Source organism: Symphalangus syndactylus, chromosome 4 (genome assembly GCF_028878055.3).
Source record: "Symphalangus syndactylus isolate Jambi chromosome 4, NHGRI_mSymSyn1-v2.1_pri, whole genome shotgun sequence".
NCBI lineage: Eukaryota > Metazoa > Chordata > Mammalia > Primates > Hylobatidae > Symphalangus > Symphalangus syndactylus.
Genome location: NC_072426.2, coordinates 94,321,791 through 94,344,003, shown reverse-complemented (window position 1 = coordinate 94,344,003; position 22,213 = coordinate 94,321,791). Strand labels below are relative to the sequence as shown.

Sequence of the window (22,213 nt, the reverse complement as noted above, 5' to 3'; positions counted from 1 at the left end):
TCCCTGGGTCACCACCCCCTGTGCCCACAGCCACCAAAGATACAGTGTCCCCTTACCTGTGCCCAGGGCCTGTTCAATAACCTTCAAACCGTTGGGCCTTCAAAGCCACTGTGCCCTGGCTTCAGATGTGGCTTCTTCCCCTGGCCACTCGGCCTCCGTCTGTTCCCCACACATGCTTCCGATTCACCCCTCCTGGCCCCTCCTCCCTACCCTTCATTCATTGGTGCAGTTCTGTGTTCCTCAAAGCCATGTCCTGCTTGCCTTATTCACTAGCAGTTGTCATTGTCAGCACCTTTTCCCCCAGACCCAACTCCCCCAAACCTGGAGTTAACACATTCCCTTCTTTCCCAACCCTTTTGTCTTAGAGTCACGTATGGGGGTCCTTCCAACCTGTGACTTGTTACCTAGGACCAGCTCTCAGCCACCCTCATGTCCCCTGAAGATCAGGGCCCAACACACAGGGCTTGCTCAGGCCCCAGTGGAAGTAAATTGCCTGCCCCACTCCACTGGCCTCTCTGTGGAGGCATGGAGAAGGAAACACTCTGATCCACCCTTGTGAGCTTAGGGGCATGGAGGCTACACAGAGATAGGGGTCATAGACCTGGGCAGTACATCCCATTCTGGCTGGGGAATGTGATGCGCTGTGTGAGGCTGCACAACTGTCAGAGTGAGGCGGCTGATGGGTGGATGTTTGGGATGTGCAGTTCTGGAAGGCTTCCTGGAGGAGTGAATCGAGGGATGAGCACCCTGGCAGGAAGGGCTAAGGACACATGATGGGAAGGCAGTGGTAGGGGAGGTTAGGAAGCAAAGTGGGACCCAGGCCTAAAGCCTTGTGTCCTATAACCTCATCCAGGGAGTATTTTAGTGTCAAAGTCCACCTTGTCGATCTGCAGCAGAGGCAGCCTTTCCGGAGTAGTGCTCAGGCTCACAAGTCCCAGGACACACCCTGGGGGAGCCTCCTAGGCCGGCTGTGGGATCTTGGGTGCAGTCTAGGGCTGCTGAGGCTGCAGGCAGGGTGGGGTATGGGGACAGTGCACAGGAACTGAGTGCTCTCTCCCCGCAGTCCCACCTCTTCGTGCTGCAGCTGGTACACCGGCCCTCCGTCCGCTCTGTGCTGCAAGGACTCCTCAAGAAGCGCCTCCTGCCCGCAGAGCACTGTATCACGAAAAGTGAGTCAGGGTGGGGACGGGGGTGAGGGCCAGACTCCATCCTCGCCTGAGTTTGGGACTGAGAAGCAGTCACCATTCACCTGGAACTGACCTTTGCCTCCGTGCATGTCACCACCGGGCCTGGAGTGTCCCTGAGCACGCCCCATCCTGAGGCTCATGCCCTCCTCCTGGGGCTATTGTCATGATCAGAGAAGCTGGGTGCCATAAGGGCTGGTGGGAGTTCTGGGACCTGCCTTGTGTGGAAGAGCTGGCAGTCCAGCTTGGGAGCCAGAACAGGCATACCTGCAATAGCAGCACAGGACATGAGGCAGATTAAAACAAAATGTCAGGAAGCAGGCTTCCTGGAGGAGGTGATGACCTAGGCCAGGCCTTTAAAAGATGAGAGGATTTAGAGAAGAGGAGATCTTCATCAGGCAGAAGGCATGGAGGGTGGATTCCAGATTGGCCTCCCTACTTCAACAGCTCATGCTTTTTGTTTTGTTTTTTTGAGAGGGAATGTCGCTCTGTTACCCAGGCTGGAGTGCAGTGGCACGATCTCGGCTCACTGCAAGCTCCGCCTCCCAGGTTCACGCCATTCTCCTGCCTCAGCCTCCCGAGTAGCTGGGACTACAGGCGCCCACCACCATGCCCGGCTAATTTTTTGTGTTTTAGTAGAGACAGGGTTTCACCATGTTAGCCAGGATGGTCTCAATCTCCTGACGTCATGATCCACCCACCTCGGCCTCCCAAAGTGCTGGGATTACAGGCGCAAGCCACCGCACCCAGCCACGCCCGGCTAATTTTTTTATATTTTTAGTAGAAACAGGGTTTCACCCTGTTAGCCAGGATGGTCTCTGTCTCCTGACCTCGCGATCCGCCCACCTCGGCCTCCCAAAGTGCTGGAATTACAGGCGTGAGCCACCACACCTGGCCAGCTCATGCTTAAACTCAGGAGAGGACTGGGCACCATGGCTCATGCCTGTAATTCTAGCATATTGGGAGGCCGAGGCGGGAGTCCAGGAATTCAAGACTAGCCTGGCCACATAGTGAGAGCCTGTCTCTACAGAAAAATTAAAAATTAGCCAGGCGTGGTGGCTTGTGCCTGTGGTCCCAGCTGCTCAGAAGGCTGAGGTGGGAGAATTCATTTGAGCTGGGGAGGTCGAGGCTGCAGTGAGCCATGATCAAGCCACCACACTCCAGCCTGGGCGACACAGCCAGACACTGCCAAAAAAAAAAAATTGGGATGGAGGGACTTGGCTTGGAGTCCCCTTTGAAGGAGACTCCGGGTATGGACTCAGGGGCCCTGTGCAAGAGGTACAGGGCCACTCTTCACATTGCTGCCCTGAGCCCTGGGATTCCAGCAGGCAGCTGTCCGTTTCCATTTCCACATGTGCAGAGTGAAGTGCAGGAGTGCCTGAGGGGGCTTTTCACTGACCCAGTAAATCAGAGGAGTGCCATAATGACTTTCCATGAGCTTTGCAGACATCCCCCTTCCTCACGAAGGCAGGGCCTGCTCTGCAGAGATAGGGGAACTGTCACAGCCACCTCCTTGGGCACACACACACCACATGTGTCCCACATGGAGACAGCAGCCCGGGCACCCGGCCCTATGACTGCCACACTATGGGCCCTCTCAGTGTTTGGTGTGGGCTGGGAGGAGGACCAGGACTGCCTTGCCATCCTCACTTGTCTGTGCCTCCTGCCCCGCAGTCAAGCGGAATTTCAGCAGCGTGGCTGCCTCCTCGGGCAACACGACCCTCAACGGGGAGGATGGGGTGGAGCAGACGGCCATCAAGGTGTCTCTGAAGTGCCCCATCACATTCCGGCGCATCCAGCTGCCTGCTCGAGGACACGATTGCAAGCATGTCCAGGTGAGCGGCCCCAGAAAGCACAGCTTCAGCAAGCCACCTAGACTCTGGCTGGGATGGTGAGGGGTAGGCAGAGGGGCAACAGGGCCTGTCCAAACACTGTCCTGAAGGACGTCATGGAGATCAGCAGCTGACATCACTCATTAATTTCAGCCATCATTTATCTTTGAGCATCTTTTCTGTGTGCTTAAGGCCAAAGGGGCTACAGAAATGGGTTTGGACAGCCCCTGCCCTGGCAGATGGCAGATGCCAGCTGGAAGTCCCACACACATGGCAGGGCTGGTTGGAGGCCCAAGAGCAGGGACACCACTGTCCAGTTCATTCCTCTGTCCAGGGCCTTGCATCTGGCCAGTGTTCAGGAAGTAGCCCTGGCGTGAGTGGCAGTCCCAGTCTGAGCAGGCAGTGACAGAGCAATGAGTGAACATGGGCAGCCCAGCCTGGAAGAACAAGGAGCCGTCCTCTGGAACCTGGGTGTGGTGGGCATGCAGAAGGAGCCCAGGGCTGTCACCTGCAGCTGGTCCTGAGGGTGCAGTGGGACAGGAGCTTCCCCTCCTCCCTCCCAAAGAATGCTGTGGGCAAGAGGATGCTCTGGTCACTTTATCTATCTGATATGGATCGATGAACTTGATCAGACTTGTCTTCGGTGCCTGGGCTGGGCTGAAGGGGCTACCCCTGGCCTCTTTGAAAGGGGCTATTACAGGGCAAAAAACAGTGAGAGTCAGCTGGGGTGGGGACCAGGAAGGCTTTAGGCACAGGGTCATTTGGGGCATGGGAGGTGGTGTTAGGGATGCTGGGGTGGAGGCATAAGGACTCTGCGTGGTAGAAAGGTAGCATTGCTTTCACTCCACCCAGCCCCAGCCCTGGGTTTCTCCCACAGCCTATCTTTCTCTCTGGTGGGGTAGTTATTCCAAGGGTCCTTGAGGCACATCTAGGCAGTTTCTGACAGTCCTGGTCTCACCTGTGTCTGTCTGTCTGCCTGTCTGCAGTGCTTTGATCTGGAGTCATACCTGCAGCTGAATTGCGAGAGAGGGACCTGGAGGTGTCCTGTGTGCAAGTGAGTGATGCCCACCCCGGTGGGGGCTTCCCCCATCCCCCAACCACAGAGGGGAGGGGCCAGCTACCCCCAACCTCCACCTGCCCTAAAAGCAAACCAGAACCCAAACATGGCAGAGGGGCTCAGGTTATGGGGGCTCCAGGTGGTCCCTTGGTATCACGCGGTCAGAGTCCCCCTCTCTTGTGCCTCCAGTAGTAACCAGAAGCAAGGGTGGGACCCCACTGACACTGAGGTGGATGGGCTGTGCCCCCACCTCCTTGGGTCCTGGAGCAGAGGCCAAGCTCCCCGTCTCCTTTTCCAGTAAAACCGCTCTGCTGGAGGGCCTGGAGGTGGATCAGTACATGTGGGGAATCCTGAATGCCATCCAACAGTAAGTGCGGCCCCAGCAAGGGGCAGGGGGTGGGAGGGGACGAGGCCTGGATTAGAGCAAGGTGAGCAGGTGGATAGCCCTGACACAGCCCTCCCCTCCCAGGCCAGCAGACCGTGACCCACATCCCCCACCTCTCTGTCCCTTACCCTTGGGGGCCACTGGATCTGGGGACAAATGAACTTCCCAGAAAGCATGAAAGCCAGCCACAGCAGGAGGCTGACAGTGCCCCGCCCCGACCCTCCACCTGCCGCTCCCCACGAGGGAGCCCTTGAGGCCAGCTGCCCTGTGCCCAGCCACTTGCTTTTCTAGCCTCAGTCTCCCCATATGTCAAACATATATAGAGAAATCCCTGCCAGGCTTCCGCCTTGTCCATAGTGTGGTGAGAGTGGGGGCAGGGGCCTCAACAAGGTCACCTTGGTGTCTGTCCAAGTTGGAGGTGCTTTTATGCCCAAAGCCAGGCACCCCAGAGCCTCAGCTCTGCCACCCTTCCTCCCCCAGCTCCGAGTTTGAAGAGGTCACCATCGATCCCACGTGCAGCTGGCGACCAGTGCCCATCAAGTCGGACTTACACATCAAGGACGACCCTGATGGCATCCCCTCCAAGCGGTTCAAGACCATGAGTCCCAGCCAGATGATCATGCCCAATGTCATGGAGATGATCGCAGCCCTGGGCCCCGGCCCGTCCCCCTACCCCCTCCCACCTCCCCCGGGGGGCACCAACTCCAACGACTACAGCAGCCAAGGTGGGTGATGCCAGGCAGGGAGGAAGGGAGAAGGAGGGCAGCCCCAAGTCCCTGCAGGGGCACAGAGTTTCTGTGCTGATGGTGGCAGGGGTCAGGGGTGTGGTTGAAGAGAGAGAAGTAACACATCCCCCAATAAACAATTCCCAGTTTGCTAGACTTGAGGGTACATGGGCCTAGCCCAGGGGCTTCAGAGCCTGCCCTGGTGGGAGATATGACTGCTGCCTCTTCCCAGCCAATCTCCTCTGGGGCTGCTGGCAGCACACACCCACCCCGAGTTCTTGGCCTTACGCCCTTCCCTGTTTTTTCCGTGATATCTACATTTCCCTGCAACTTTCCCGCCCTCCTAGGGACAGAGTCCAGGTTCCTGGAGCCTCGGCCTTTGGCCACCAGGGTCACCCACTGGCCCTTATGCTCCCGGCTGCCCAGACCAAGTTTTACCCCTACTGCCACTGATTCCTGGAAAATACCCCCCACTGGGTGGTAGCTCCCCCTGGGATCCCTGATCTTAGGTCCCCATGAGAGGCCCAGTGAGGTTAGGCCACCTAGCCAAACTCCCACAGTGTGCCAAGGGCCAAGCCTCCCAGCCTGCTGATCCTCTGTCCCTTGCCATCTCCACATGGTGGAGGGCACAGTGACCAGGGAGGCGGAACAGCTGGCTTCTGCGGGTGTCATCCTGAGTCTGCTGCAGCTTTCTTTGTGGGCTTGGCAGAACATGCACCCACTCTGGACCTGGGGCTTGCTGTGTATGAAAAGGGCCCACATTGGGGAGTAGCTCAGCAGGTCTGCTATAGGCTCAGGCCGTGTCCCCCACTCCCCACAGGAGCCTGGCCTGCCCCCTTTCTGCCACTCTGCCCCCTCCTCCATAGCAGTAAGGGCAGCACATCCTCTGGGGTACCACAGACCATGGGACAGGGCTGCATGGCTGCTCTATCTTACAGCCCAGAAGCCTCAGGCTGCCATGACCGACTGCAGCCTCGCAAGAGGAAAAGGAGTTGGCTTGTATTTTTACACACTCTCTGTTCCCTGGGGGTGGCCACTATCTCTCTGGATGACCCCCTCCCCTCCCCATCTCATCCCTTCCTAGGCAACAACTACCAAGGCCATGGCAATTTTGACTTCCCCCACGGGAACCCTGGAGGGACATCCATGAATGACTTCATGCACGGGCCCCCCCAGCTCTCCCACCCCCCGGACATGCCCAACAACATGGCCGCCCTCGAGAAACCCCTCAGCCACCCCATGCAGGAAACTGTGAGTACCTCCTCCTCACCCCATCCTCTTCCCCAGCCTTTGGGGTTTTGATGCCTTGGGATCTGGATACCCTGTTCCCTCCCAGGCAAGGCGGAGGATGAAGAATTGGGTGTGTGGGCTCAGAAGGGAATAGGAGGGGTCTGACTGAGGCTAGGTCGTGGCCTGTCAGTGTCCTTAGACTTGGCTGTTTTACCTAGGATTTCGTATTCTCTGGAGATGGGGGAAGCTTCATGCTCTTCCCCAAACACTCACCACCCCATGCATACACACACACACGTGCATGCACTCGCCACTACCCAGCACACGCCATCAGCCCTCTCCTTCTCCCACTTGCACACTCTTACACTCACCTAACACGGTTCCAGCCACCTCGACTTTTGTCCCAAACCCAGGCACTTATTCTCCAAGGATCTGAATTCAGGGTATTACCACCTCCAACAAAAGAAATGCTAGGAAGTCTGATTATCTGAAGAGCATTCACTTCTCGTTCTGTTTCACACTTATTGACATATGCCCTGTGTGGCTGGGGATGTCCCTGGTGGGGTAAGGTGTCCTGTGCTATCCACAGGCCCTCCCTTCCTGTGGCCCCAGTGGCAGTGGCAGGAGGCCCTTCTGTCCCCTGGAGTCCTCATCCAGTGAGTGCCACGTGGTTCCACTCATTTTAACAAGTGTTTTCTGAGCTGTGCTCTGTGCAGGCCATGTGACAGGTGTAAGCAAGACAGACAGGCCTTGTGCTAATGGAGCAAAACTCCTGGCAGTGCGTGGGTACAGGAAGAACAGTTGGGGTTTGGAGAAACTGAAGCCTCCAGTGGCTGAAGTGGTGTGTCTGAGGTCTCAGTCATTCTGGGCTCTCATCTTGGGGAGGAGGGGCCATCGCCGAGCACGTGGCTGTGGGTCCTGGGCCACACCAGCCAGGGAGAGGGCCCGGGGTCCTGCCAGTGTCTGGCAGTGGGCTTGGGTGGCCTGCACAGGAAGGAGCCTCTGGATTATACTGCCTTCCACACACCTGACATGGAATTGCCTCAGGACCCTAGGTGAGGGAGCAGCAACTTTCCCTCAGGACCCCAGGAGTCCAAATCGGAAATAGATGCTTTGTAGAGCTTTGGCCAAGTTTTTCAAAGTTACTCTCTGCCCCATGGGGCTTGTGATTTCTGGGGGCTTCTTTCCTGGGCCCTGAGGGCATCCCACACCCAGAAGACACCAAAATCACACCCCCCGACACACACACATCCTGCGCCCTCACAGTTCCTAACACTGGAATATGGAGTGGGAATGCCATCTATTTCCCCTTGACAACCAAGCTTTCTCCTGCCTTCTGTGAGCCCCGCTGCCTGCATTCTGTGTGGCGGGATCTGAGCCTGTGAGTTGACCTCAGAGCTCCTTAAGATGCTCTCTAGATGGTCCTGTCCTCCATTTCTGAGCTTTCACTAGAGGGCAAGCAGACCTGGAAGTGCAGATGTGCCAGGCCGGTGGAGCTGGGCAGTCACAGGTAAACTTCTACCACACCTGCCCAGGTGGAGGCAGCCACACCCCCAGCTGAGCCCAAGGCTGGGAGGCACTGCCATGCCCACAGAGACTGGCCAGAGCGCTCCAACCAGATGCCGCTGCCCCCACAGACTGCCCATACTTGGTGGCAGGTTGACAGGTGTGTCAGCAGTGCTCCAACAGCACCTGCCCCTCCATGCCGGAGACATTCCAGCCAGATACGAAGACGAGGGGCACAGTTGCCTCTGAAGATCCAGGGACTGTCTGTCTTGAGCTGGGCTGCACAGCTGGAGTGTGGAGCCCCTCCCCGCTCTCCCAGGGTGGGCACTGAGGGCGTCAACAGGGGTGGGAGCCCCAAGCTGGCCTCTCACTGACCATGGGTGGTGGCCCATTTCTGCAGCCTCTTGTATGTGTCTCATAAACTGGTCTCCCAAGGTCTCCAGCACCACGGTTGCGAGGTCATCTCATTCTTGGGGCTTGGACTGGAAGGGCACTGTGCTCCCTAAGGCCACATGGGGTTGGGGCCCTGCACCCTGAGAAGGGGCCACCTGGACCGTGGACAGAGACCGACCCCTAGCAAGGCCTGGGAAGCAGTTTTAGGAGAAACAGGAAGAGGAAGTTGGGGATGGGCAAAGACCGAGGATGGTGTGGCTGCAAATTCTAAATGCACACAGGAAGAACATGTCAGTGTGTTCTGTGTGGCCGCCCCAGCATGGGGCAGGGTGAGGGGACGAAAAGACCAAGGAAGCATGTGCCAGGCTGCTGTTCCAGTGGAGCACCTGGAGCATCCGTGAGCCCCCCTCACTGGCAGAGCGAAAGTGGGGCTGGGGGCTGTCAGGGATGCTTGCAGTGGTATCAGGGCTTGGTCTACGAGGATTCCCCGGCCTTTCACTTTGAAGGAGGGTCTGCTTGGGACAGCAAACAGGCTAGCAGGGGAATGTTCACATCTCACCCACCCGCCCACAGACAGCCCAGTTTTCAGTGCACGTGCCCACAGGAGGGTGCGAGTCCTCTAGTTCATCTGTTAGAGAGGCACCGCCAGCCTCACCCTCAGCAAGACACCCACCATTGGTGAACCGTCACTCAGTCTCCTTGTCCTTGGAGTCCCGGAGTTGCCCGCCTCCCTCACAACCCTGTGTTTTTGAGGGCTGGTGCTGACCAAGTGGGATGTCTAGGAAAAGGGTCTGGCAGGGTGGGAAGATGCCCCTGGCTGGCCAGGTGCCCACCCAGCCCTGCTTCTCTGACAGCCAAATTCCACGCGGGCTGCAGGGCTTGTTCCAAGGCCCCAGCTGCTCCACACTTCGGGCTGGCAGAAGGCGAAGGGCACTTCGTGCCCAGCATCACCCCTGCCCAGGGCCCACTTGGGAGGTGCAGACCCAGTCCTGAGCCGCACGCCCGCCCAATGCTGTCTGTCTGTGTCTGCTCTCTGCCGCCCAGCTTGGGGTCCGCACCACGCTGCGGCAGCCGCCCTCCTGCCTCCCGCTCCCCAGAACATGCCCATTCTGCTTTTCCATCCTGCCCTTGCTGTTGTTCGTTGTCTGGGCGGGGAGGTGGAGGGGCCTGGGGGAGCCCAGGCCCAGCTCCCCGTGTCTGTGCTTGTGTCGAAGCCCTCCCCACCTCCTGGGGCTCCACGTGGCCCGAGAGGTCCCCGCCATCCCCCTGCAGCCTCCCCGATGGGCGGTTTTGGGGGAGAAATTTTTCTTTGTTTCTCTGCCCAGAAACAACATTCAGCCTCGTACCGGGTGGCCACGTTTCGGGGGTTGTGACTTCCCTGGTTGTGTTGGGTTTCATTTTCTCCAGGCATCGTTGCCGTGCCTCCTCACCTCACCTCTCTTCTCTCCCGCTCTCTCCTCCTCCACAGATGCCACACGCTGGCAGCTCTGACCAGCCCCACCCCTCCATACAACAAGGTTTGCACGTACCACACCCCAGCAGCCAGTCAGGGCCTCCATTACATCACAGTGGGGCTCCTCCTCCTCCTCCTTCCCAGCCTCCCCGGCAGCCGCCACAGGCCGCTCCCAGCAGCCATCCACACAGCGACCTGACCTTTAACCCCTCCTCAGCCTTAGAGGGTCAGGCCGGAGCGCAGGGAGCGTCCGACATGCCGGAGCCTTCGCTGGATGTAAGTTGGGGTCGCCACTCGCCTTGGCCTGGGGCTAGGCCTGGCGCCGGGACCTGCCCGAAAGAAGGGGTGGGTGTGAGGGCTCGAGGCCCCGAGGGGAGGAGGTGGGTGGGCGGTGGGAGGGCTTCAGCCAGACCTGGCTCCAGACCAGGAAGCCCCATGATGGGGAAGTGTCACCACTGAGGGTCCCCACCCTGCTGGCTCCTGTCCCCCAGTCCCTTTGGCCATAGCCCTGAACCCCAGCCCTGACCCACCTTCTGACCCAAGCCCTGCAGGGTCCCTCGCGCAGCACAGGAGGGTCCCTGCCCTCCCCTGATGGTGAGCTTGCGGTTTCTGTGTCTGCCTCTCTGGCCCGGGCAGGGAGGGCTGGAGGGAGAGGCCGTCTGTCTGCCTCGCTGGTGTGTGTCTGTCTCCGGTTTTCTTGTCCGCGTGTTGTCCATGCCCTGCTTCCGCTTGCTCCATCGCTCACTCCGAGAGGCCCCCATGTGGGTGACAGAAGGTGGGGGCAGAGGGGCAGCCTTGGGTCACAGCCAGGGGCTGCAGGCCAGCATGGACAGCAGAGGTGCCAGGGCTCCTACCCTGAGGTCTGGAAGATGGTGGGGGTCACCCTGGATGATGGGGCTGGGCTGCTGGACGGGGCTGGTGGGATGGGACCAAGCACCGGCCCCGCCCTTGCCTACCACAGAGCTGGTGCCAGACTCCGGGAGGAGGCTGTTCTTCACCCCCAGCCCTGCTCTGTCAGCCTCTGCCCCAGCACCATCAGAGGAGCTCTGTGCTAGCTAGGACTCACTCACTGTGCAACCATCTCAGGTCCTTGCCCAGTGTTCCCCCTCAGACCAGGCCAGTGGGGCTGCTTTTAGATGCATAAGGCTCCCCATGTGACAGACTCCAAGGCTATCTCAGTAGAGGGTAGGGACAGTCTGCAGCCCCTCCGGGGCCACAGGGAAGGATGGCTGCCAGCCAGCCACAGGCTCACCAAGGAGCGACGAGCCCTTGAGAGAGGGATGGTGGGTAGGGGGGTGTGGGAACCACTTGCCTTCCCGCCTTCCCACCAGCCCACCTCCTTGTGCTTACACGTGAAGCATGTGATTTCAGCTGGGAGGCCCAAGTGACCTGCCATGGGGCCTTCCCAGCTTAGGGCTGAAGTCCATGCCTGAAAAGGGTCAGCCCTGCTCAGGCCTTAGCTGGTGGGCTGCGGGTCCCGATCCCGAGGCTTGAAATGAGCATGGGGGTGCCCCACACTCGGTGCAGTGGCCGGGGTGTGTGTGGGGATACCTGGCAGGCCCAGGCCCAAGGCTGTTCTCTTCCCCTTTTTTTGGCTAGGGTCCTGAGAGGCAGGCGGAGGGGGACGGGCCAGGGCGCCCCTGCATTCCTCACCCGGGGCCTGCCTCTCAGGCACACTTCATCTGAACTTCGTTACTCCTTCTTTTCCAGCTCCTTCCCGAACTCACAAATCCTGACGAGCTCCTGTCTTATCTGGACCCCCCCGACCTGCCGAGCAATAGTAACGATGACCTCCTGTCTCTATTTGAGAACAACTGAGGGCCACCCGGTCGGGGCCATCCCTCCACACTCTGCGTCCTACCCCACCTACCCAACACACTTTTCCACCTGGGAGCCTGTGCCCTCAGACCGCCCCGCACCAGAGCCACGGGCTGTGGGGCGGGGAGCCCTCCCCCGCTGCAGCCCTCTCAGAACAGAGGGGTAGGGAGGGTGCGCCGGGAAGGCTGTGTGGGTCTGGAGCCCACGTCCCGCCTGCACACCCTGGACTTGGGCCCATGCCCAGCGCAGGCCTGAAGACCACCCTCCCGAGAGGAACCAGCCCGGTAAGAGGGCACACGCCGATGCGGCTTCCCGGTCCCTCCGCGTGTGCCGATTCCAGATGACCTTCCAGTGTCCCCAAGGTTCTTCCATCTTCTAGACTGTAACCCTGCCTCCCTGCTTCCTGGTCCAGAGCCTCCCTCCAGTGACTGTGGAGCCTGAGAAGGCCCCCGGGCCCCAGCATGGGCCCCGAGCCTTGGAGGAGCACTGGCAGTTGGTGGCAGTGAGACCAGCCCACCCACCACAGAAAAGCACAAACCTCTGGGAAAGACAACGTCTCTCGGGGGCCAGGGGTCATCGGTTTGACCCCTGACCTATAAGCCAAGATACCCCGTAAACACACTCTCAGAAAGCAGAGAAAAAGGACAAGATTCTGTGTTTGAGAGGGGGTCTGCCATTCCTGCTTGGGGACTGGTGGGAAAGAGGGCCAGGACATCTTCTGAGCCAGGACGTCTCTGAGGCTCCACCTCCAAGCTCAGACAGGGCCCAGGCTTGGGGAACAGAGAGAGCAGGTGTGCACCCAACCAAAGTGATTGTGCCCTTGGTTGGGGGGGCGCGGGCATATAACCTATCAGAATCAAACAGGAGCGGCAACTTCTAACTTTGCTCCAAGCCACTCTCTTTTTAAACAGCAACAATTTAAAGCTATGAAGTCACCTGGAGAAAAAGAACGTTGCGCTTGGACAGCAAGCAAACCATTTCTCTCCGTCTGTTCTGTTTTTCTCCTAGTCCCTCTTCTGCCACCTCTCCAAGACTTCCTTGGGACACCCACTTCCCTCTGTGTCCTAGTTCTCTTTGTCCGATCAGATGGCAAGGGCAGTGCGTGGAAAGGCCGGGGAGGTGCAGAAACCAGAGCCCAGGGCAATGGTGTCTGTCCAGCCCCTCCCTCTGTCCCTGTGCTCCAAGCTGCCCCCGGCTGCAGCCCAGGCCATGGCCATGTGCACCAGTATGTACCTGCAGGCATGGGGGGGGTGGGCGTGTGCCCCAGACACTGCCCTTGGCTGCCGGCCTCCCCTGCCTGCACTCCTCCATCACAATCTCACCCCACACTCCTGCTCACTCAAGCAAAAGCAGCCTCTGGCCTTCCCTCTGCCGCTTTGCTCCATCTGGCTTACCACTCTCCAGGGCCTCCTGGGGAGCCTGTCCTGTGTTCACTTTGTTTCAGGCTGGTCTGTGCCCCGTGAGCCACATGGCCTAGGGTGGTGCCAGGTTGTCCCGTCACTGGGGTCCCATCTGTAAATTCTTTACGCCCTTCCTAGCTGCTGCCTGGGGCCCTTTCCTGCTCTCCCGTCCGCTGTGGGTGGTCCCCAGCACTCCTCTGTGGGTTTTACCGGAAAGGTGGCCCCAGCTGTTGACTTCCAGTCACTGTCCCAGACGGCACAAGGTTTTCTGTAGGAAAGCTGCCATTGCCCCGGCCCCTTTTTTTCCTTTGTCCCGTTGTCGTCGAGGTTTTTTCAAATAGTGTGTTGTTCAGTATGCAAATCAATTATTTTAAGAATCGCTTTTGTAAATATCTTTGTGAATATTTTAGTATCGTCTTTGATAATATTCAGCATTTTCATGACCTGGTTATAGCCTTTGCTGGTGTTTTTAAAATACCTAGACTCAATGACAAAGACCGAGTCTTCTTTTTTTTTTAAACAAAAACAAAAAAAGCAACCAGGGCTATTTGTACAGTTGAAGGGGCGAACAGAATGGGCGGCTGTGCTGGGAGTTGGAAGACCGGGCAGCCGGCTATTTAGAGCCATCCCTCAGTCAGCTGGCAGGGACAAGCCAACGCCAGGTAGCATATGGCCACCCTTGCCCAGTGTCTGTGGCCTGGCAAGTGGCCACGCCCTGTGTCAGACCATCTGGAAATTAAGCTCCAGACAGACTTACAGATGCCTTCCTTAGGAGTTCTTGCTTCTTGCCTTGATACTTTGCCCCAGAAAGGCCTGGGATTCATTCTGGTTCTTATCAGGGTGTGTCCACACTCTGCTCACAGGTGGATCCACAGCTTTCCAGTGCAGAGAGTCGAGATGCTCCCTGCAGCCCAGGCCCCGGGCACCTCCTGCAACTGTCCCTGGGCTCAGCACCTGAGGCGGATTTCCTGGGTCCCCTCTCCAGCAAGCCTCCACCAGCAAGCTCGGCCCAGAGCTTCCCTTCCGGCCGGCTCTGAACCGTGCGTGGTGCCTACAGCCTGCAGTCTGGAGACAAGCTCTTCCGGAGTGCTCTGGGAGCCAGGCCAGGGTGTGAGGGAGGTGCAGAGGCACCTGGGGCGGGAGCAAGCCCCAGGTTGTGACAGGTGCAGGTAGACAACGCCCATAAGCAGAGATGGTCCTGAACTCTGGAGAGATCCTTCCCTGATCCTTTCGGACGACTACTTGGAGCCATAAGTAACCTCAGCAAAAACGAGGCCTCTGCAAGCCACTTTTCCATGCCAAGCATCCACCTGGCCCATAGGCATGTTTCTGCCGCCACTCTGCAAGATGGACAGGGAGCCAGCAGACAGGCGGGAAGGGCCAAGTACAGGCAATCACCCCCATCTTCTTGGTTTGAAGCTTTATCCATGTATCATGTTCCCTGTAGCCATTTTATTTTTTAAGAAACTGCTAGTACTTTCTCCCTAATGGAAGCCCTGACCCCCCAGAGAGCTACAGGTCTGCTCCCGACGGGCCTTGGGCCTGACCCGTCCACACAGGGCCATGTCAACAGCAGCGACTCAAGGGACGTGTGTACATATGTAAATGAGAAATAGAGACGTGTCAACAGATGCATTCATTTCTCTTGGAATGTGTATTGTTTTTATTTTGCAAAACAAAACAAAAAAAGCTTGGAACTCCATCACGTGGAAAAACTAGATCCTGTTGGTTATAGCATTTGTGAGTTCTCCACGTCTGTCTCTCTCGCTCATGTAATATACTCTGACCCTGAGTGGAAAGGGGTTTTTGTTCTGTTTTTATTTTACCTACATGTACTATTTAGCTTCAGTGTACTAGTCCTGCCACCTGTGTATTTTTAGGGTGCTATGGAAATAATGAAAAGAAACGGGGATTTCAGAAGAAAATTGTAACCAAATTCATACTTTGTATAATTTTTGATATCATGATCACAGGTGATTCACACGTACACACATAAACACACCCACCAGTGCAGCCTGAAGTAACTCCCACAGAAACCATCATCGTCTTTGTACATCGTATGTACAATGCAATCATTTCATACTTTAAACTGGTCAAAAAACTAATTGTGATTTCTAGTCTTGCAAAGCTGTATGTAGTTAGATGATGTGACAACCTCTAATATTTATCTAATAAATATGTATTCAGATGAAACCTGTATATTAGGTGTTCATGTGGTTATTTTGTATTTAAAGATCAAATTATTTGACTATTGCTAGACATTTCTATACTCTGTTGTAACACTGAGGTATCTCATTTGCCCATGTTAATTTTTTTCTAAATAAATTGACAAAAATGAAGGTTTGGCGAATTAGCTATTTTGTGGATGTTAAGGAGTGGTTTGGGTGTTTTTGCTTTTGTTTTAAACCACACCCCCCACCCTGTTACCCTCTGCACACACAAAAAAGAAAGGCAGGTGGTTTGGGTGTTGAGTTGGAAGAACCCCTGTCCATGGGGGTCCCTGGAACCAGTCCCTGATGGGGCAAGTGCAGTGTGTGTCTGGATGGTTGGGGGAGTTGGGGTGGCTGAATGGGGCCAGGTGGCTGCAGGGTGCTAGGGGCCCCTGTGGCATGTGACTGAGAGTGTCCAACAGTGTCCCATCTTTGATGGTCTCTTGTGGATTATGCTGGGTTTAAGTAGCAGGAACCTATTCATATTAAGCCACAGAGGGTGGTGTTCAGAGCACACAGGAGTGTGGCTTCAATGGAGAGTGAGTGTTCACTGCAGCCATGCTCCCTGCTGGTATCTCAGCATCCCTGGCCTCCGCCTCTCGGTACACCTGCCCCTCCCCTCCTAGGGAAGCTTGGGTTTTCCCTCCTCCGTGAGCATGCTTTACATGGGGTGCTGTCTCACGATGGCCCCTGCCCAGGCCATGGTTCTAACCATCCTTCCAGCCTCGGCACCAACACAAGCTGACAGCACTTCATGTGTCTCCGATTGAAGTTTTAGGAACATGCATCTGACAGCGGTGTGGGGGAGGCTGCAGGGTGCTGCCTGTAGGGGACTTGGTGCCTAGAAGCCCCCTGCTCCTGGGGCCTCTCCAAAGTGGCTGGAGTTTCTCCTTTTGGAGGGAGGTGGAAGGTGAGGAGGAGAAAAGATTTACATTAAATAATGGAACACCCACCGGCCACCTTCTGCCATCATCGCCAGGACAGGCTGACTCTTTCTCTGAACAGACACCCCTCCAAGAGGAGGGTGGTTAGTTAGCTTGAGGGAGAGCTTCCCGAAGGAGACATGCCGAGCTCTCTGTGCCTTAGAGTAAGTAGTGTGGTGGAGCTGGACCAGCACTTTAATAAAACAAATGAGAATACAGTAGAAAATATCAGGAGTGTGCCCTACAAAGTAAAGGGTAGCATTGTATCAAGAAACTTTTGTTGCGTGTGTGTGTGTGTGTGTGTGTGTGTGTGTGTGTGTCTGCTGAGTCATGATGTTATTATTTGTGGGTTGTGGTTGAAAACAAAAAGTTTGAATGCCATTGACTTAAAGGCAGGAAGTGGGCAGGGGAGCAGGGAGAGGGAGGAAGGGCAGTGTGCTCCCCTAACTTCATGATAATAAGCAAACCTTCCTGGCATTTCAGCTGGAGACTCTGAACCTGGGATACAGGCCTGTGGCTGCCCCACAAGGCTGCATGGAGACTGGCAGGCCCCATCTCAGCTAACTTCTCTCCAGATGGGTGACTTCCTTCTGTGAGCCTAACCCTGGGACCAGAAACATCCACCTAAAAAGCCCAGCGGGGGGCCTGGCTTGGGACAGTTCAGAGCTCAGCCTTCCAGCATGTGGGGCCACACACTGTGGATCATCTTACGTCTCTTCTTCCTCTAGCCCACTGCAAAAAGTCTCCACCCTGAATCCACTGACTGTCTTCATGTAAGGCCATGGGGTGCTATTGGGGAAAGTCACTCAGCCCCACTGGTTGATGCCAGGACACATTGGGGTCTCCAGCCTCACTGAGTGCTAAGGGCACCCAATGTTTAATGGCCCCCCATTTCCCTTGTCCTCTGCTCCAGCCTCCTGCTAACCACGCCCACCTCACTCTAAGCAGGCTACCCTACCCTCACCCAGCTCCCCACTGTCCCTGCTGCTACCCACAAACCTATCTCCATCCACCCTGGCCATATCTTTTTCCACCCAGGCCCAGAGGATGTGGTGTCCCTTCCCCAGTTGGGGCCACCCCTCCCCCAGCCCCTGACACCATCACCCCCTTCTCTTCTACAAGGAGTCTCATTCTATCAGCCCGCTAATCCTCCCCATACCTCTGCCTCCCGCCTCCCCAGGTTTAGTGGCCCAGGCTCTGGCATCGCAAGGTTCAGCTTGGTCTGGGCTCCAACCCTTGATGGCCAGTCTCTGCTCCTTCCCACGCAGGCTTCTCAGCCACAAAGCTGCCAGTGCTCACTCTTTTTCTCTGTCACCCTTCATATGCCTGGTTCATGCCCCACCAGTTCTCTGACACTTCTCCTGCAAGCTCACCGATGACCACTTGGTTGCTGATCCACACTGCTTTCTGAGACTGGACCTCACAGTTGCACTTGACAGTTGCCGTTTCTTCCTTGAAGCTCTCTTCTCTTGGTGCTATGGTTTGAATGCTTGTCCCACCCCACAACTCATGGTGAAACTTAATCCCCGGTGTAACAGTACTAAGAGGCAGGCCCCTTGGGTCATAAGGGCTCTGCCTTCATGAATGGATTGATGGATTAATGAGTTGGTGGATTCATGGGTTATCATGGGAGTAGGTCTGTTATAAAAGCCAACTTGGCACGCTCTTGCCCTCCTCGCCACATGATGCCTTCTGCCATGCTACGATGCACCATGAGGCCCTCAGCAGATGCAGCCACCCAATCTTGAACTTCCCAGCCTCCAGAAGCATGAGCTAAATAAACCGCTTTTCTTTATAAATTACTCAGTCTCTAGTATTCTGTTAGAGCAACAGAAAAGAGAGGAAGACACTTGAATCCATGACAATTTCCTCTTTCATCTGTTTAGTTCTCCTGACATCCCTCTGGTTGTGCCTTCCTTGTCTTCTCCACAGGTTCCTATGGTAACTAGGTACTTGTGGTGCTTCATCAGGATCTTCTTCACCGACTGGCCCACCCATCCTGCCGCTGCTATGGGTGTTGGCTGCCAACAGCCCAGAACGTGCCCCTTTATCAGAGAATTTCCCTCAGCACACAGAAACCTCCATGCCTGACAGGCTACCTGCTCCCTATCCCCACACATGCACCCCTACCAGGCAGCCCACAGCCAAAATTGACTGACACAAGTAATAAAAGGCCTCTTTGCTGGGGTATGATCGGTTCTCTCAAATCCTCCCTGCGGGTCAGGTCAGGGCTAGATTTTACCTGAGGCCACATGCTAACTCCACTCTCTCCCCTTCCTTGTTCTGCCTGCCTCCCTCATAGGCTTCTCCCAAGATCACTTCCTCAATAAATCATGGAACCTGCATGCCTGTCCTAGGCTCTGCTCCTATCCAGATGGAAGACAGTGGGTGCTGGGAGTGGGTCTCGGAGGCAGGCTCTGAGGGTAGGATGCTGGAGAGGTACCACTGACCAGATGACAATGAGGACCCACCACTAGTGACAGGAATTGGGTAGCAGTGTGCACCTGTGGTGAATGGGGATGGGACACAGGTGAAGGAGCTACACAGCTGCAGCAATGTATCTGGCATCTGACAGATATGGGCAAAGAATAACTATTAAGACTATTGACTTGCTAAATGTGGCTATTGCTAAATGTCACCAATGCATTGAAGAAAGGAAATTATAGTTACAGATATCTTAATTGGCAATTTAGAGTGTGAGCATCAGAGGAAACCTCTTGGCAGGAAGCATTGGAAAGCACTTACCTTCTGCATCCAGAGGGCAGAAGGAGTGACAATCAGGCAGAGGACTAATTGGAAAAGCAGCAGAACTTGAGTAAAGGCTGAATTCTCCATCAAGGGAGGTCTCCTATACCCAAATCAGGCCCCTGGTAGGGAAGGAGACATCAAGACTTGGGATGAGGACTGTCACACCAATGCCTCTCTCAAAAAATGTTTATTATGACTAGCTGACAGAGAAAGGAAATTCTTGAGTTTGGGTCACAGATGGGTTGACTTGGCCTGTGGGTATAAGCCAAAAATGGACTGAGCCTGCACTACAGTGCCACCCAAGGGTGGCCCTGAAAGATAGTGGTAAGAGAAAATCCCTCCAATAGGCAGAGATTTTGCCAAAGCACCTGGTCATCTCATGGCAAGAGAATAGACCTGAAATAAGGATATACTCATACTCATGGGCAGTGGTGAATGGCTTAGCTCTTTATTGGTCAGGGGCCTGGGAAAAACAAGACTGGACTATCAGAGACAAAAAGGACTGGGAAAGAGGCCTGTGGATCTCTGAGAGTGGCAAAAAGTACAAAGGTAACGTATCACATTTCAATACACACCAAAGAGCATCCATTGCAGAAGCAACACCAAACAACCAAGTGAGCAGGGTGACTCGGCCAGTCGACATCAGCCAGTCTCTGTCCTCACTCGTCATCCTCCAACCAGTCCTTGCACCATATGGGCTCATGAACAGAGTGCCATGGTGACAATGACGAAGTTATATATAACCCTAACAGCTTTGGCTTCCTCTCCCCAAGGCTGGTCTAGCTACTGTCACTGCTGAATGCCCAACCTGTCATCAACAGAGACCCAAGCTGAGCCCCTGATACAATAACATTCAGGATGAGACCAACTAGCCACTTGGTGACAAGTTGATTATGTAGGACCCCTTCCCTCATGGGAAGGACAGTGATTTGCCCAGACAGGATGGATGTGTATTCTAGGTATGAATTCACTTCTCCTTCCAGTGGAGCCTTAGGCCATTGACACTATAGCTCACCAAGAGTCTGATTCACTGACATGGGCCCTCAGTTGACATCACTGCAGACTAAGAGAGCTGAGTCACCATGAGTGCTGCATGGCAGTGGGCACACGACTGTGAGATCCACTGGTCCTTACACATTTCTCACCATCTAGAATCTGCCAGTCTGTAGAGGATAGAGTTGCCTCTTAAAGACACAGCTGAGGTACCAACTGGGAGGCAATACCTCATCAGTGTGAAGGATATGGGGTGCTATCCTTCAGGTTGTCCTATACATCCTAAATCAGTGACCCCCCATTCCCAACAATAGGCAGATGAAATGAACTTAATGTGAGAAGTGACTGGATCTGAACAGTGCAAGGGGTGGGCTGTAGTAGACGCTGTGGCACCCTGCCCAAATCCCTTCTGTGGGGCAATGCACCCCTCCCCTGGCTGCCATGAGTGTTGGCTCTTCACAGCTTACAGCCCACAGCCCCCTTTCTCTGAAGAATTGCCCCAGAGGTGACCAGAGCTGTCTCACCTGGGAAGTTCCACCCTCTGGATGTGGCCCACAAAAAAATGGCTAATCTAGAGTACAAAGTGCCTGCCCTCTTGCCTTAAGGATCTGGCTTATGCTCCAAAGTCTTTGCTCCATGATCCAGCCAAGGGTAGCCTTTCCCCAAGCCCCTCTCATTGTTCATCTCTTCCCCCTCCTTACTCTGCTTCTCTCACTCTTACAGATTGTTTCTGGATAGCAGTACCTTTAGTGAATAAATCAACTTCACCTGGCTGCATAAAAGTATTTCTCTGCTCAACAAAACAGAACCAAAAGCTGCTGCTGAGTGCTAATAATGCAAGGGCACAAGTATGGGCAGGTAGCTGAGAGAAGCAGACAGTGTGACAACTAGAGAGCACTGATTGTGACCAAGGGGCATCTGCTTCTCTGGGTGTTTGTTGCCAGGTGAGAATGCAGACCCAGCTGTTGCTAGACCTTCTGATTTTCCAAGAGAATCTAGAAATGCAGGTTTTAAAAAAAAGTTGCAAATAAGCAAACAAAAATGTGTACAGACACCTATGGCCTAAATAAAGTCCAGGTGTGAACTGCATCTGCCTCAATGGTCCCCAGTCCCTGACCTCTGACCCAGGGCCAAATGCTGGTTTAAGTGGCAGGACTGAAATGCAGCCCAGCCCCGTGAGACTCTGGAGCTTAACCACCAAGTTCTACACCTCTAGATTAGCTGGAGAGACCAGTCCCTGCCCAAAGCAGAGGTACCCATGGTCTGCAGATCCCAAGACCGGACCCATCTGCCACCATCCCCAGCCCTGAACATACGGTCTTTGGCCACCGTAACACACTACCCTGTTCTCACGCCCATATCTTTGCCAATGTCTGCCCCTCCTCCTGGAATGCCACTCTAGACTTTTGGGAATGCCTGCGCACCCTTATCCTCCTTCCGTGGAAACTGCCACCTGCCGCTGCAGAAGGGCAGACATGTTTGACCCACATGACCAAACCCCCCTTGACCTCAGCCCATTAGACCAGGAGCGACACGTGTCGCAAAGGACTAGCTGGCCAGTGACCAATCATGTTACCCCTGCCTCAGTCAAGAATCTGACCTGAGGCACAAAGATTGCAGGTGCCACTGTGGCCCTGGCTGGATCTAAGGCCTGACCTGCCTTCTGAACTCTTCCCCTGCTCTCAGCAGATCTCTGTTACTAGGCTCAGTCTTTGCCTTTGACTTTTTCCCTCCCCTCCAGGCTGCATGATTTCCCTTTTTCTTTTTATGACTTTGCTTATATCAAAAGTTAAGACGTCCGTCAACCTTGTCATGAGAACAAAAGAAGCTTTCTAGCTTTTGACTAAAAGGATGTCAGTTAACAACGGAAATATATGTCAAACAGAAACAGGGTCTCAGCTTTGTGGTCTTGAGAACCCTCTCTTCCTATTACTACTGCTTATTATCCAGGACCTGGCATCTTCCCTTTGTCACCCAGGGCCCGGTGTCTTCCCCTTACCACCCAGGACCTAATAGTCTTCCCTGGAGCTAGTGTCTTCCCTGAGAGGCAAGACAGACCAGCTCAGCCAGAGTGCTGGTAACATCATGGAGACGGCAGGCCCCATCTTTGGCAGCTCCCCAGACTCTCTGTGGTTTGGTTTTGTAGCCTGACACTCGAGGTGGCTCACAACTTCCTTCTGGAGTGAACATTTAACATCTTGCCTGCCCATCACCCCTCCTTTCTTCAGGGAACCGTACTCGCTTCCTTTTGAGCATCACTCTGCCCCTCTTACTGCCCCACTCTGATATGTGAGACAGGCCATGCTGCTGTAATAAACACTGAGCTATCAGTGGCTCAAGACAATGCCCATGTCAC

At 55.3% G+C, this 22,213-nt stretch overlaps 1 protein-coding gene across 19 annotated transcripts in view; it reads left to right on the top strand.

Annotated features, from left to right (window-relative positions):
* The window catches only part of ZMIZ1 (zinc finger MIZ-type containing 1), a 244,620-nt gene extending 229,298 nt beyond the window's left edge, over positions 1–15,322 (top strand). For 13 of the 19 annotated variants that reach the window (XM_063638174.1, XM_055275575.2, XM_055275574.2 and 10 more), the window contains 8 exons: positions 1,064–1,169; positions 2,859–3,019; positions 4,003–4,070; positions 4,372–4,440; positions 4,939–5,183; positions 6,268–6,434; positions 9,781–10,041; positions 11,476–15,322. In XM_063638174.1, coding sequence (XP_063494244.1) covers positions 1,064–1,169; positions 2,859–3,019; positions 4,003–4,070; positions 4,372–4,440; positions 4,939–5,183; positions 6,268–6,434; positions 9,781–10,041; positions 11,476–11,583 — 1,185 coding nt within the window. In that variant the 3' untranslated portion in view covers positions 11,584–15,322. The remainder of the gene's footprint in view (positions 1–1,063; positions 1,170–2,858; positions 3,020–4,002; positions 4,071–4,371; positions 4,441–4,938; positions 5,184–6,267; positions 6,435–9,780; positions 10,042–11,475) is intronic. The other 6 variants (XM_055275580.2, XM_063638183.1, XM_063638185.1 and 3 more) reach the window with 1 other exon arrangement.
* The last annotated feature ends 6,891 nt before the right edge of the window (positions 15,323–22,213 follow it).